Source organism: Hemiscyllium ocellatum, chromosome 2, assembly GCF_020745735.1.
Source record: "Hemiscyllium ocellatum isolate sHemOce1 chromosome 2, sHemOce1.pat.X.cur, whole genome shotgun sequence".
Classification (NCBI taxonomy): Eukaryota; Metazoa; Chordata; class Chondrichthyes; order Orectolobiformes; family Hemiscylliidae; genus Hemiscyllium; species Hemiscyllium ocellatum.
This window is the reverse complement of record NC_083402.1, coordinates 26865842-26882428: the sequence shown is the minus strand read 5'-3', so window position 1 is coordinate 26882428 and position 16587 is coordinate 26865842. Positions and strand designations below refer to the sequence as shown.

Below are 16587 nucleotides of genomic sequence, written 5' to 3'. Positions count from 1 at the left end.
AAACTGACATGGTCATTTTAACAGATGAAAGACTTAACAAACAATCAAGGTATTTTTCAATGTATAATTTCATCACACTGTAAACTTTTGCTATAAATTCTGTGTCTTACAATTGTGTACTCCACAACTACCTGAAGGAGCAGCACTCCAAAACCTAGTGCTTCTAATTAAACCCATTGGACTATAACCTGGTATTGTATGATTTTTAACTTTGTACACAAATGAATAATTCACTAATTATTCTTTGTAGCAAATTGACACAAATGTGTGACTTGGTGGGCTACTTCACTGAGTGCTGTTGGACTAGAGTGACTTACAAGGATGAACAAATGGCAGATTTCCTTCACCAAAGGATATTCCTCAGCCAGCTCAATTGTTGAATGCCAATTTGGCAGTTCCACAGTCATCTTTCTTGGTTCCTGCCTGCTTTCAGTTACAGAGTTTTAAGAGCGTTTTAAACTTTTCCAATTGCCATGGATATTCTTTAACCCACATTCTGAGGATTACAAATCCAGGCTGTTGGATCATCCATTTCAGTAACATCACTAACAGTACGGCAAGGCTAACAGGGAGATTTTGGCAGGCTCAAGAATTTCAACACACTTTCAGGCATCTCAGCCAAGCTGGTCGGACATGATGCATCAACTTGAGTATGTGCAGCCTCATCACGGCACCCACGCCCATCTCTGTGGCCTCAGCAGTCATTTTCAGCAGGGGCCATTGGAGAGCAACACATGGCCATCTACCTTTTCCTGAGGCAGATGACAGTGGGGTAGCACTTGACAGTATGACAGAGTCTGAAACATACTAATGAGGTGGTAGTTAATGTCCTAGGGGTGGCATGGTGGCTCAGTTGTTAGCATTGCTGCCTCACAGCAGCAGGGATCCAGGCTCGATTCCAGCCTCGGGCGACTGTCTGTGTGGAGTTTACACATTCTCCCCATATCTACGTGGGTTTCGTCCGGGTGCTTCAGTTTCCTCCTACACTCCAAAGATATGCAGGTTAGGTGAATTAGCTGAGCTAAATTGCCCATAGTGTTAGGTGCATTAAGTCAGAGGGAAATGGGTCTGGGTGTCTTTGGAGGGTCGGTATGCACTTGTTGCGCTGAATGGCCTGCAAGGAATCTAATCAAATCTAATCCTATCACTGTAAATGCACCACTGACTTTACTGGCAATAAAAACGTGAAGAGACATGAACTTGTCTAGTGCTCTCAGCTGTTACACAAACTGCACTGATCTGCCCCTTGAATCAAATTGGTTGGGACCAGAAGTTTCCATGAGAACCATGCTTCAATACCACATCTCATACCAAATTTACCCACTGAGTCTCCCGATTCCAACTAGGTCCAATATGTTACCAAACCAACCTCGACTTGGTAACACCTGTCTATTTCTCTCTTAGAATTACATCCAGCCCACTGGCCAAAAACGTAAGTGGCGTCATAGATCTCACTACAAAACACTGCACAATTGCAAACAATTCAAATTTATTAACAAAGGAAAAGGCCAATTGCTCACTGATGGAAATAAGATTCCTGAACTCCTGCAGTCAGGAGTTTATATTCTCAGTAATTCTAGTATCTGAATGTCTTGATGCTGGATTGACATCAAAATGAAAGTATGTGAAGTTAGACAGTATTGTCCAGGTCTGGTGCAGTCGGTGCAGAATGGGTTTTAGTGGGATGCAGTCAGAATCAGACAAGGCAAAGGCTGTCAGTCATGGTGATTGGAACGTATTTGTCTGTGAGTGGATAGGTTGTGGTTTGAAATCCTATTCCAGGAGCATGAAGAAATAATCTCAGCTCACTAGCTTCAATATATTGACACTTCAGACTAATACCAAAGAGGGCTGGGTCATAACAAGTGCTGTCTTTCAGCTCTGTCAAAAGATGCAAAAGATCCCATGGCATTATTTTGAGAAGACTCAGGGAAGTTCTCGTAAGCCCTTGGTCATAAGCAATACCAACAACAAAACAAAACTACATTATTTGACATTTATGATATTGCTATTTGGAATTAGCAGCTACACTTCCTTCATGACAACAATACCTGATCAGAATGGTCCTGTGGTTATACAAGGCATTTCATAAAGCACAATATTTTGATTGGTTAGGTGATGGATAGGCAGGAAGGAGGGTAAAAAGGAAGGTAGGAAGGAAGGAAGGAGGGAGGATAAGAAGTAAAGGAATACAGAAGGCTCTTTGCTGTTCTACCTTATTGCTGCATGCACTTGCCAGGCATTGGCTGTAGCTGGGAGGGCAAATTTAAGCTCATCTTTTCTGGTCTTTTCACTCATTTAATAAAAAAAACTCTCTTGACTGAATCCATAATGTGTTTGTACCTTCTTTTATATCAATTGATTTATTGTTGTCACATGTACCAAGATACAGTGAAAAGTATTGTTTTGCAGGGTATACAGGCATATCATATCAGACAAATGTATCAGGGTAGCTGAACAGAGTGCAGAATACAGTCTTACAGCGACAGAGAAGGTGCTGAGGGAGAGAGACTGGGATTAACGTTTGAGAGGTTTATTCAAAAGTCTGATAACAACAGGGAAAAATATACAGTTTAATAGTTAAAATCTTCGGCAAAACAGAATTAGTAAACTGTCAGTTAATATTAGTGTGAAATCTGTTAGTTTCAAGGGATTTAAATGTTATGGCTTTAGGAACACTGACATGCTAATTGTACTTTAATTCTCTTGTCTTCAATCTGTAAGGTGCATTATTAATAGATGACACTTAATTTCACTGGAATTTCATTTTAATGTGTTTCATCACATCCCACACCCGATCATCACCATTATTTCCCCTTCCTCTCAGGAAGGAAATGAAAGCTTTGTATTCAGCTCAAACCTGAATAAAACTACGAATTTGGATGAAAGATTGGCTGAAGAGAGGGAAGCCTTGGATAATGCCTAATGCTGCTTTAGAACTGCTTATTGAAACTGGCTCCAAACATCTATCAGTTGGGATTTGCTGAGTCTCTTCGGTAGACAGTGCTTTCTTGCATTGCTTGTTCTGAATTGGCTTCCAGGAGATACACAAGAGCTTTTTTAACTATTCTATCCACTTCTTCTTGTAAGAAGGAGAGGAAGCATTCAATCTCCTGACTGAAAAAAAATAGAAACAATAACTTTGAGAAGTGCAATTACAAAGCATGGCACCAATGAAAGGAGCTGATGCCAATGTGATTGGCTGAATGGCGTGCCTTGATGATTCCAGCAACTCAGATGCTTGGGAAATGTAGGGGGATAGCCTCAGCGCAGTGCATTGTGTCAATTTGTGTACCAGGTCATTTGCACAGTTCCTTGAAAGCGAAACCACAATACCCATGGCTTTCCACTTGATCTGCATTTCAACGTGAAGTTTCAGTTTCTACTGAGTGAGCAGTGGTAAGAGCAGCCTTTCATGAGGAGCCCCACAAGTAAATGAGGCCATGCTATGATACATTGGACAACTTTTTATTATTCAGAAACTAAGCCAATTTCTAAATCTCTGCTGCAGCTTTCTTCAGTCTTTCCCTGGCAAAAGTATTAAACGCCTTCCTGCCAAAGTGCATAATCTCACATTTTCCCGCATTATATCCTATCTGCCAAATGTTTTTCCCCTCACTTAACCTGCCCTGCTGACTCTTTGTTTGATCCTCACCACTTACCTTCTCACTTATTTTTGTGTCATGTGCAAACTTCCCTGTAGGACATTCACTTTCCTCATTCATATCATGAGTGTCAATTGTAAACAATTGTGAGTCCAGCATTGATCCCTGTGGCACACCATTAGTTACAGGTTGCCCCATTTGCCACAACTCTCTGTTTTCTATTAGTTTGCCAATGCTCTATTCGTGCTCATATCGTACATGCTTTTCCTACAACTCCAAAAATGATCTCCCACAAACTTCTAAGATTGAAACAGCAATAAAAAATACTAATTTTCTCTGTTGATAAAATATATATCAATTTTAATAAATTTTATAAATTTCGCTCTTCACTCAGATTTCTCAAATTCATTTATTAAATGGAGAAATTTTCTGTTTGATTATTTTAATGGATTTTTGATCTTTTTTAACCAGGGTAGACCAGATTGAAACCCAAAATTCCCCCAAAGAGGGTGTGAAAAATGATCACTGTACTTGCTTTTCTAATTTCAGACTAATTTGAGAAGAAATGTATTTGCTCAAATCTTTAAATCTTTGGAATTCTCTACCCAATGAGTTTGGAGATGAGCCATTACTGAATATGTTTGAGGCTGGGATAGACAGATTTCTTGGTATCTTAGGGAGTGGAGAGATATGGGCAATTACTGAAAAGAACAGATTTGCCCAACAAGGTATGTTTCTACTCCCATAAAAGTTCGGGGTTCAGGCTACTATCGTAGGATTCAAAGCTAGATGAGGATAGCTGGTGGGCAGTATGTCACAATCTGTATAAACTACTGCAGTAGATTCACTAGGGCACTTCACTCATCTCATATCTTAGCTTGAGTCTGCTCTCTCGGTGAGCTTGGCCTCTTTGGAAATGCTTGCCTTTTTATAGCTACAACTTTCACTCATTGTAGCTCATCTTCCCAGGAGTTGTTGTGAAGAGGGCTTTTATTTTCCGAAATTGTAAACAGTACCTTATTACCATGTTGCCTCAATGGCAGATGGATAGAGCAATAAGTGCCCCATCATTCCCATAAGAAGCAAGTGCATCAATGAGGTACATGACATCTTCTGTTTCTGGGAAATGAGAACAGTTCTGAGCTGGTATTATTGCCCATTTTATTGGCCTGTGGTCATGTCCAGTCAATTGTACATTGTGGGCTTGGAATCACACATGGGCCCAACTCACTAGTTGCAGCAGGATTGCTTCGCTGAACCAGATGAATGTTTATGCAGCTTTCATGGCCATTTTCCACGGTGGAAGGTGGCCAATTTGATCCAGTGTATTTGACAAAATTGTCAGGGTGGGCATTAAATTGTTAACCTAGTGAGTTGCTCAGGCCAGTAACATAGCCACATATCAAAAACACACAGGTGTGAAGAGTCATGCAACGTAAAGTGAAGTTTTCTTTTTACCTGGTCTTGTGTACTCATCAGCCTCCCTGTGAACCAAGTCTTTGACCCTGTTTCCATACAGAAGTCTTGTATCGTGATCATACGCTTTTAGTGTTTCGCTGGAGCTGTAGGATTTCTGTGTGGGTACTCGGCAATCGTCGTTGTCCACTGATGAGCTTGTGAAGCGACGCTCCTTATCCCGCCTGTTTTTTGTCAGGGAACAGTAAGGCCTGCGTTCTTTCACATCCATACTTCAGGCATTATGTGTCCAAGCTTCCCCTTGTCTCACTCTAATCTCCCCTCGATGCTCAGCTCAGCAAGACCTGCACGAGACAAAATCAAATGTGATCAAAAAGACAGCAAATCCCTGTTGCCTTTCCTCACTGTTACACGACTTTTTCTTGATGTTGCTCAGAGTCCACATATTTACCAGAAGAGTTATTAAGAAAGCATTATCTCAAAAAATGATTCCGTGAAATATGACAACTATGGATCTATTTTCTTTCCATTTAAATTTCCCCAAGACTGCAAAATCACCTGCAAAGTACCTCCCTGAGATAGTTAACAGATTAACCACAGCTTCTGCTTCCTTCTCCATGCTTACTTTGGTAGCAGCTGAAAAATGCAATGAAAATAAGGAATGGCGACGCAGGTGAAAAGATTAACAAGTGAAACAGACCACTTCCATTAATATGGAGACTACAATGGCAAGTCGCAGAGAGAGGGAAAGATGGGCCTCAGCTCCTGTGTTGGCTTGACTCCAATGGAGCAGGTTTAGTATCGTTTCCATGACAGCAGTTATCAAATTAATTTGGCTTTACAGCTGTCATACAAAAATGCGCTTGCTCACACCAGAATCAAAATAAAAGTGTTCACCTCACGCGAACACCTCTGCGTTTCAGAGATTGTGAATTGTGGGACAGTCTTGGAATTTGATTAACAAAGTCCAGTACCATTACAAAGCTGATGTGATCAAATTTATTAGAAATTATCTACCTTCTTATTTACACTGTCCCACCTCCACACAACATCCTCTTCCATAATGGGGGTAGCTGAACTATAATGGAAGTCTGTATGGGTGCAACATAAATGCTGACTTATAATGTGTGTGGCTGGATGGTTATCCAAGACATGATGTTAAAAGACAAACTGCTTTTGGAAGCCACTTGAGCAGGCTTGCTTGTAAAAGTAAACAAGGTCATGTATTTAATAATTCCCTGAAAATCTAGGCTGACATTTCTGTCAGAGTTCCCAGGCTCATGTGCTTTAAGTCTGCATGTTGTTGATAAAGCTGCTCAGTTGCCACTGACATCACTAACCTGACATAAAACCATCAAGGATACACTATCTGAATTGGTACAACATGCTTTTATTAACTAAGTAGAAATTTGAACAACTTTCCTTACCCACATTGATACTACTACTGGCTTCCATCCGTTTGTCTTCGTTGACCTAACTGCATTGTCATTTGCGATATGTTGTGACCTTATCTAATCAACTGATACATTTTGGAATTTCAAGACAAATTTGATAACATTTTGGATGAGGAATCAATAGTAACAGGAGAGAGGGCAACACAAGCCAGAAAACTGATCAATAAATTCCACCAGCTGCCATGAGCAGGGAGTAATGGAATTATTTTAATAATTATCTTTTAACTGGGCCAATGAATGGCAGATAAAGTTCAATATTGTTAATTGTGAAGTAGTCACAATGGAAGTGCAGAGCTACATATGATGATACTGAAATAATTCCATAGTAGTCAGTACCCTGTCACCAAGCCACCCTTTATTTACATTGCATTGTACATTGCACTTGACATACATGGCACTGACCCAGCTTCCTCAGAAACAGCTCTCAGAGTGAACAGGACCTCGGATACTCCTGTTTTTATCTGTCAGCCAGGGCTCCTTGATTGAACCGGATTGACAGCCCCACTCTGGGAACTCATATTCTATGAGGTTCTTCTGGCTGGCCTCATGACAATCACTATAGATACAACAGTGCTTTGGATCTTCAAAAAAGCAACAGTGGTCACTGGATTGCTACTATGCTCATAAATTCCCTGAATCCAACCTGGTCTGCACTTTCTGGGAAACTTCTTCGCCTGGCTTTCCCACAAATTCACAGTGTAACTTCCAAGGGGAGCTCTATTGGTGCACCAGGATGCATGTAATCCCTGCTATGGAGGGATTGTCTTAAAAGCAAAGACGAAACAGGTTAAGACTGTACTCACTGGAGCTTAGAAGAAAGAGGTCTCATTGAAACATATCAGGAATCTTAAGAATCATGGTAGGGTAATTGCTGAAAGGACGTTTCCCCTCATGAAAGGGTCTAGGATCAGGGGGCATAGGCTCAGAATAGAGAGGAGGAGGAATTTCTTCTCTCAGACAGTTATGAGTCTTTGGAACTCCTTGTCACAGAGGGCTATGGAGATACTTGTGTATATTTAAGGCTGAGGTATAGATCGCTCCTGGATCAGGGTTACGGGGAAAGGGCAGGAAAGTGGATGTGAGGAATATCAGATCAGACTTGATCTTATTGAATGATGGAGCAGGCTCGAGGGGCTAGTCCTGTTCCTACATCTTCTGGACTTATGTGAATGAAGTAGAGTTTGGAAAAGACAGAATGCGGACCCTTTATATGGCATGAGATGTTGGGTGGAAAGTTTCAGTGTACAGCCTTTCAAGGTCAGTGAACGGTTGAGTGCATGGACGGATGGGTTAGGGAAAGGGATAGATGGTTAGGCTGGTAAGGTGTGTGTGAGTAGTGGTTTGGTGACATGGGTGTGTGAGAGAGGTTGGGGGTGAGGTGAGTGGGTATGTTGGTGTGTAAGGTGGGAGGGTGAGGTGATATATTGGGGATAATCAGGTGGTCAGGGAAGGTGGTCAGGTCAAGGGGTAGCCAGATCAGGTTGTGATGCAGTCAGGTTGAAGAGTGGAGTCAGGTCCAATTGGGGGTTTAGTTGGGTGGTCAGGATGTCAGAGGTTAATCAGGTGGTTGAGTGGGTATTCAGGTCAAAGTGGCATATTCAGAAGGTAAAGTGTAGTTTTGGTATCAGTTCGACTTATGCGAGATGTGTCGCTCCTTGGGTATGCGCATGGGTTCCATTCATCTTAGTACCACAAACTGTCCAATGCCTCGAGACCAGAGTTCAGCCACATTCACAGACTCGCAGGAAGCAGAGAAATTGTACCTCAGAGGGTGAAACATTCAGAGACCCAAGATCTGGCCCGCATGTATAGTTCCCTTAAATGTATTAGCATGGCAGACTTTACAGCAACACTTTATGAAGCTAAAAATCACACAACACCAGGTTATAGTCCAACAGGTTTAACTGGAAGCACACTAGCTTTTGGAGCACCGCTCCACAACCACCTGATGAAGGTGCGTCGCTCCGATAGCCAGTGTGCTTCCAATTAAACCTGTTGGACTATAACCTGGTGTTGTGTGATTTTTAACTTTGTACACCCCAGTCCAACACCAGCATCTCCAAATCATGACCTTATGAAGCAGCACTTTTAATAAAGTGGCAAAGATTATAAACTTCAATAACCGCAAAACTAATTCTCATAGTTTTTCAAAATTCATTGACCTCATTGTAAATATTCTTGTTAAATCAAATGGCCACATGAAATATCAACAGCTGATTTAATTTCAAGTCAATTTCTCCTCAAATTACCGTGATCTCTGCGATATAGTCAGTTGAGGGTGTGTGCGAGAAGACTCTCTGCCAATAGGTTTTATTTAAGGCAAGGTGGCATTATTACTTAAGTGATTTATGCTTTAAATTAAGTATAACAGTAATGTGTATATCCTCGGCATATGTTTCTGTTACTTTGTGTGTGTTTTTACATTGATTACATGGACCTTTTGATTATTTGGAATATTTGATCAACTGGCCCTCTCCTGGTCCTATAGGTACCAGTTAGTAAAAAGTTTGCAATTCAAGCCTTAAACTGAGAGATACAGCTTTTTGACACATTGTCTGAGAATTTAGTTGAGCCAACCAGTTGCCGAAAAACACAACTTAATTTTGCATCTGATAGATGGAGTCATGTTTTTCCAGGGATACACCAACAAAAAGAGTGAAAATTTATCAGCTGTGTGTAATAGTGGGACAGAGGCATAAAACAATTGGTCAAGTATAGAGCAGGGACAGGATTCTTCATGGGCAGGAAATGAATACAGCACCGCAAAGCCAGATCTGTTTTAAACAATTTCACTGCTAGCATTTCATTTTTCCCAGAGACTTAATTACAGGCAACACTTGGCATCTTTGAGAATTAATTATAGCTGTGATGAAGCCTTCAAGTCAGACAAAACATTGATCATAAAATTCACTGAGAAAATACGTATGGAATGGTTTATTGAATCCATTATCTAAGAAAGAGTTTGATTCAACATCAACTTAAATCTGCATCTAATGACACTTTTAAGTGAGCAATCTGCATTTGTCCTACTTGCAGACGAATCATACACACCCTTGAGTACTCAACTAAGAAAACAGCCTGTGGAGGCAACTATCAAAGAATGGAAGATAAGAGGATGTCAACATAAACTAATCTTGGAAAGGTCTGAAAGCAGATTGTCTTCTGTGTTTCCTGCCAAAAAGCATAATTTGCTCAAGGATTGGAAGATTGAGTTGAATAAAGCTTAAAATCGAGCCCCACACTCCTTCTGGGTCACTCCCCCACCAGAAACATGTCGGGCTCCTGTTGTCCTCACGTTCCACCTCGCCAGCCTCCGTAACCAATGACTGTCCCATTTCCATCACCTCAACTCCGATGCTAGCACCAAACACGTCTGTTGGCCCACTCTCCTTCCAGTATGCTGAAGGAACCATTGTTCTGCACAAAATCCTGGTCCATCTGTCAATCAGCCCCAACACCCACTCCTTTTCTGACAGCAAGAGATTCCACTCTCCTTTCTCACAGCCCAAGACCCCAAGCAATCCTTTCAAGTGAATCAGCAATTTAATTGTACTTCTTTCAATCTACTTGAGTGCACCTGCTGCTCACTATGTCGTACCCACTGTGTTGTGTCGAACAAGCACAGACTGGGCGGCCACCTTGAGGAACACCTCTGCTCAGTCTTCACAAATGACCGCTGAGCTTCCTACTGTCTGTCCATCTGATTCCACTTTGACCTTGATGATCTTGGCTGTTACAGGTTACAAAAATGTTCAATACCAAGCTCAAGGAACGACATCTCATTTTTCAACTCAGCACTTCACAACATGTAGGATTCAATAATTTTAGATCGTAACCTCTAGCCCTACTTTGGTTTGTTTTTAGTTAATTTCATTACTTTGCATCTGGATGGTTTTCACTCACACCTCACCAGGATACATAATTTTTCGTTCCATTATGTCTCCCTGCAGCTTTTCAACATGAAGCCATTTGTTAGTTAATCATACCACCCAAGCTCAGACCTTCCCTTTTGTTCTTCCTCTCACATTCCGTCCTTTCATTTCCTCAAAACAAATTACACTTGTAACTTTTCTCACTTTTGGTGTAAGATCACCGACCTGAGATGTTAACTCCGTTTCACTTCCCACAAATATATTTCAAGCCTTTCTGTTCTTATTTCAGCTTTTCAATGCCCACAGTTCTTCACTTTTGCACAGGGGACTGTACAGTCAATCCAACAGCACATGCACAAGCCACATGATCAGATGTCAAGTGGTCAGAATTCCTGGAACTTATCCAACCAAGTTCAGAAACGCAGTAGCAAAATAACTGCTTGTCTACATGACAACCGTCAATGCACTTCACCTTAAATATGTAGAATGCTTTGAGACATTTCTGAGAAGTGTGATAAACTGGGAAAAAAATCTTTCAAGCTTTTCTTGAACACCTTTAAGTCAATTGTATTCAATTATACTCAGCCACTTTTACCGAGCCTCAGAAGATCTTCTTTGTTTTTGAACGACACATTCTGATTGTTTCGAGAAACTAATCAAAAGCACTCAAATGAAAGCAAAATACTGCCAAAGAAGAGACATACTAGATGTGAAGCATTACCTTTGTTTTTCTCTCTCCACAAATGCTGCCAGGCCTGCTGAGTTTCTCTAGCAACCTCTGTTTTCAATGCAAAACCAGTTTGATACATCCTCACTGTTCAGATTAGATTCCCTACAGAGTGGAAAAGGCCATTTGGCCCAACAAGTTCACACCGACCCTCCAAAGAGTAACCTATCCAGACCCATTTCCCTAACTTACCCCTGATACTACAGGCAATTTAATGTAGCCAATTCACCTAACCTGCACTTCTTTGGACAGTGGGAGCAAACCCACACAGGCACAGGGAAATACAGACAGTCAGTCTGAGGCAGGAATCAAACCTGGGCCCCTAATGCTGTGAGGAAGCAATGCTCCCTACTGTGCCCCCCATCACAGTCTCCAAATCCATCCCTAATAATACATGGTCTCTTTGCCCTTGCAGCCAAATTGCATTATCACTCATTCTATTATAATAAATATTTGACAATATGATTCCAGTACTGGATTTCCAGTATTCTACTTTGCTCTTCCCTCAAGGGTTTTCCATATCTGCTACAGACATGACCTGCATGCCTGTCACTTTCCCTTTTAGGAAAAAGAAAGACTTAAATTTATATAGCACCTTTCATGACCACTAGGTGTCTCAAAGAACTTTGAGGAATCACTAATATATTTTGAAGTGCAGTCACTTTTGTGATGGAATATAGAAATAATGCAGCTAATTTAGATGCTGCAAGGTCCCATAGCTGGCAATTAATAATGACCCAGAAAATCTGTCATTTGGTTTTAACTGCTGGAAAAATATCCTCTTCTCTTCTTCAAGCAAGTGCCACTGCATCCTTTGTGTCCATTTAACAGGGAAAGCTGGGCATTGGTTTTAATGTCTAATCTAAAAGACTGTCATCAAAGACTGTCCTCACTGCTGCTAGATTGGACTCGAACACACCACTTTCAAATTCCAAGGTGAGACTGTGACCTACTGAGCAATACCTTTTGAACAATTGTAGAACAGTACAAATTTACATAGAGATGTATGGCACAGAAACAGACCCTTCGGTCCAACTTGTCCATGCCGACCAAATATCCTCAATAAATTTAGTCCCATTTGCCAGCAATTGGCCTATATCTCTCCAAACCCTTCCGAATTCACAAATTTATCCAGTTGCCTTCTAACTGTAGTAATTGTTTCAGCCTCCACTACTTCCCCTGGCTGTTCATTCCACACATGCAGCAGCTCCTGCGATCTTGAACATGCACAGAGGCAACTCCATATATGCATTTTCTCCTGTCACTACCAGCTCACCTCCTGCTATAAGCCCTTGTTCAAGCCTTTTTTGACTCTAAGTTGATTATGCCAATGCAACATTAGCCCGCCTCTTATAGTTGACCCTGTGTGAGACTTGAAGATCATTCCGAGCTCTTCTATTCATGCCCTTATAGACATTAATCCCACTTACTGATTGCCTCCATGCTCATTGGTCTATCTTAGCTCCCAATTGTATAGCCCCTCAATTTTCAAATTCTCATGTGTTTCCATAGCCCCATCCCTGATCTCTGTAAACTCTTCCTGTCCACAAATCCTTTGAGATATTTGCATTGACTGAATGCTGAACATTTGAGCATTGTTGCCCTGCATCATTCCACCTTTGGAGGCTACGCCTTCAGGTGGCTGGGGCCTAAGCTCTCCCCTCTCAAACATTCTCTGTCTTCCTTCAAGTTTCCCCTTTAAAAGCACGCACCAGTCCGACCGGTCTTGTTTAGTAATGTGCCTGTAAAGCACATTGGGTGATATTTCATTCTGTCAAAGGTGTTATAAATGCAACTGATAGCTGTTGTTCTAACCCGCTCAACCAGTTGACAACGACATTCCGACTGAGTTGCAGGGATTCATGGCGACATCATAATCAGGGAGCAAAGAGACTCCATGAAAGCATTTCCTGAAAAATGAACACATTTGCGCCTGTGAGTTAATCTTAAAAGGAGCATGCAGCGAAAAAACCAGGTTATATTGAGCAGTCAGGAGTTAGAGGGAATGTTGCTCAGCAATTATTCCCAGAAAAGAAAACCTCATTGGCGCTACGAGCCTTCAACTTCTCCCACTCACCGATCCACACTGGTAGACATGTCCATCAGCTTCAATCTCCAAACTGGGTTTGAATCAGTGTTCTCCACTTTTCACATCTGAGACTGATACGCTGTGCCTTTCCAAATATTCTCATACTTACATTTCTGCCTGCACATCTACCTGGTGTTTAGGAATAATTACAGGAGTTTGAAACATAACAGTGCCTTGTATTTAAACAATGCTTTCATTACCACTAAAACTTCCCAAGGTGCTTTAGAGGAGTTACAGAGGATGGGGCAGTGACTGGTGTAGGGGATTACAACAAATTTGAAGATGGTCAAAAACTCAAGCTGAGTTCTGAGCCTAATTTGTGAGGAGGAGAGAGGGAAGGTGGAAGGATTTCAGTAGAGGAGAAAGGGCACAGAGAGGTCCAGAATCTGCAGCGACAGATGCAAAAAGGGATATAGAATGTTAGAGGACTGAAAAATAGGAGTGGGCAGAATACAGGACTGGGCGCTGTTACAGAATTCAGGTCTTGCAAGCTCCGAACAAAATTGAAGGTAAGGATTTAGGTTCTAATATTGCTGTGTTGGAAGCGTGAGAAATAAGAAAGGGATGATCCCCTTATTGGGATTTTATTCTTGACCTAACAGTCAGCGGGAAATTGAGAACCCAATTTGTAAGGAGATCTTAGTTACCTGTAAGAATAATAGGGTGGCTATGGTAGGGGATTTTAACTTTCCAAACATAGACTGGAACTGCCATATTGTTAAAGGTTTAGATGGAGAGGAATTTGTTAAGTGTGTACAAGAAAATTTTCTGATTCAGTCTGTGGTCGTACCTACTAGAGAAGGTGCAAAACTTGACTTACTCTTGGGAAATAAGGAAGGGCAGGTGACTGAGGTGTCAGTGGGGGAGCACTTTGGGGCCAGCGACCATAATTCTATTCGTTTTAAAATAATGATCGACAAGATCTAAAAGTCAAAGTTCTAAATTGAAGGATGGCTAATTTTGACAGTATTAGGCAAGAACATTCAAAAGGGAATTTGGGACAGGTGTTCAGAGGTAAAGGGATGGCTGAAAAATGGGAAGCCTTCAGAAATGAGAAAATGAGAGTTCAGAGACAGTATATTCCTGTTAGGGTGAAAGGAAAGGCTGGTAGGTGTATGTAATGTTGCATGACGAAAGAAATTGAGCGGGGTGAGCTGGGGGGAAGGTAGCCAAGAGTGAAATAGGTGGATGGAGGAGGTGGGGGTAATGGTCAGAGAAAAGGGTGGAGTGGATAGGTGGGAAGGAAGATGGACAGGTGGGACAGGTCATGATGGCGGTGCATCTTTGGAAGGTTTGAACAGGGATAAGGTGGGGGGAGGGGAAATGAGGAAACTGGTGAAATCCACATTGATGCCGGGGCTTGGCGGGTCCCCCCATCCTGACAACCCCGGCTGACCCATCGTCTCAGCCTGCTCCTGCCCTACTGAATTCATCTCCACATACTTCGATACTGTCCTATCCCTCCAGTCCAGGATCTCCCCATCTATGTTTGTGACACCACCCACACCCTCTACCTCCAACACTTTAATTTCCCTGGCCCCCAAGATCTTATTTTCACCATGGACATCCACTCCCTCTACACCTCCATCCGCCATGATCAGGGCCTCCAAGCCCTCTGTTTCTTGCTCTCCTGATGTCCCCATTAATACCCTCCCATTGACACTCTTAATTCCTTTGCCTCACCCTCAATAATTTCTCCTTCGAATCCTCCCACTTCCTCCAGATGAAAGGGGTAGCCATGGGCACCTGCAGGTACCCCAGCTTTGCCTGTCTCTTTGTCAGCTGCATGGAGCAGTCTATCATCCACTGTTACACCAGCACCACTCTCTACCTTTTCCTCTGCTATATTTATGACTGCATCAGCGCCACTTCATGCTCCCACAAGGAAATTGACTAGTTTGTCAAATTGACCAATACATTCCATCCCAACCTTAAATTCACCTGGACCATCTCTGACACCTCCCTCCCCTTCCTGGAACTCTCCATCTCCATCAACGATGACTGACTCAACACTGACATCTTCTACAAACCCACCGACTCCCACAGCTACCTGGATTACACTTCCTCCCTCCCTGCTTCCTGTAAATCTGTTATCTCTTATTCCCAATTCTTCCGTCTCCACCACATCTGCTTCCAGGAGGATCAGTTCCAAAACAGAACACACCAGATGGCCTCCTTCATTGAAGACTGCAATTTCCCCTCCTGTGTGGTTGATGATGCCCTCCAGCGCATCTCATCCACTTCCTGCACCTCCGCCCTCAAACCCCACCCCTCCAACCGCAACAAGGACAGAATCCCCCTGGTCCTCACCTTCCACCCCACCAACCTCTGTATACATCACATCATCCTCTGCCATTTCTGCCATCTACAAATGGACTCCACCACCAGAGATATATTTCCCTCCCTACCACTACCTGCTTTCCGTAAAGACTGTTCCTTCCGCAGCTACCTAGTCAGGTCCACGCCCCCCAACAACCCACCCTTCCCTCCCAGAACCTTCCCGTGCCACTGCAGGAACTGCAAATCCTGCACCCACATCTCCCCCCTCACCTCCATCCCAGGCGTCAAAAGTGGCGAACATTTCATCACTCACTCCAACTCTGCCCGAGGATATGCAGGTCTTGGGCCTCCTCCATCGCCACTCCCTCACCACCTGATGCCTGGAGGAAGAACGCCTTACCATCCACCTCAGAACACTTCAACCCCAGGGCATCAATGTGTATTTCACCAGTTTTCTCATTTCCCTCCCCCCCCATTGCCGACCTTATCCCAGTTCCAACTTCCAGCTGAGCACCGCCCTCTTAACCTGTCCTATCTGTCCTCCTTCCTTCCCGCCTATCCGCTCCACCCTCTCCTCCGACCTATCACCATTACCCCCACCTCCATCCACATATTGGACTCTCGGCTACCTGCCCCAGCCCCACCCCCCTCAATTTCTTTAATCATCCAGCATTCCCCACACCTACCAGCCTTTCCTTTCACCCTAACAGGAATATACTGTCTCTGGATTCCCATTTGTCTCTCCACCCTGAGGCTCCCAGCCTCATTCCTGATGAAGGCTTTTGCCCAAAATGCCAATTCTCCTGCTCCTTGGATACTGCCTAACCTGTTGTGCTTTTCCAGCACCACACTCTTGACTCTGATCTCTAGCATGTGCAGTCCTTACTTTTACTGAAAGAAATTGAGAGTTTGATTAAGAAGAACAAGGAAGCATATGTCAGGTACAGACAGGAGAGACTGAGTGAATCCTTGGAAGAGGAGAAAGGCAATAGGAGTATACTTAAGAGGGAAATCAGGAAGGCAAAAAGGGGACATGAGATAACTGTGGCAAATAGGGTTAAGGAGAATCCAAAGGGTTTTTACAAACACATTAAAGTCAAAAGGGTAACTAGAGATAGAATAGGACCCCTCAAAGATCAGCAAG

At 42.7% G+C, this 16587-nt stretch overlaps 1 protein-coding gene across 6 annotated transcripts in view; it reads right to left on the bottom strand.

Annotated features, from left to right (window-relative positions):
- Positions 1-16587, bottom strand: part of LOC132822044 (teneurin-3) — an 822914-nt gene that overhangs the window by 518189 nt on the left and 288138 nt on the right. For all 6 annotated transcript variants that reach the window (XM_060835055.1, XM_060835070.1, XM_060835085.1 and 3 more), the window contains one exon: positions 5064-5365. In XM_060835055.1, coding sequence (XP_060691038.1) covers positions 5064-5292 — 229 coding nt within the window. In that variant the 5' untranslated portion in view covers positions 5293-5365. The remainder of the gene's footprint in view (positions 1-5063; positions 5366-16587) is intronic.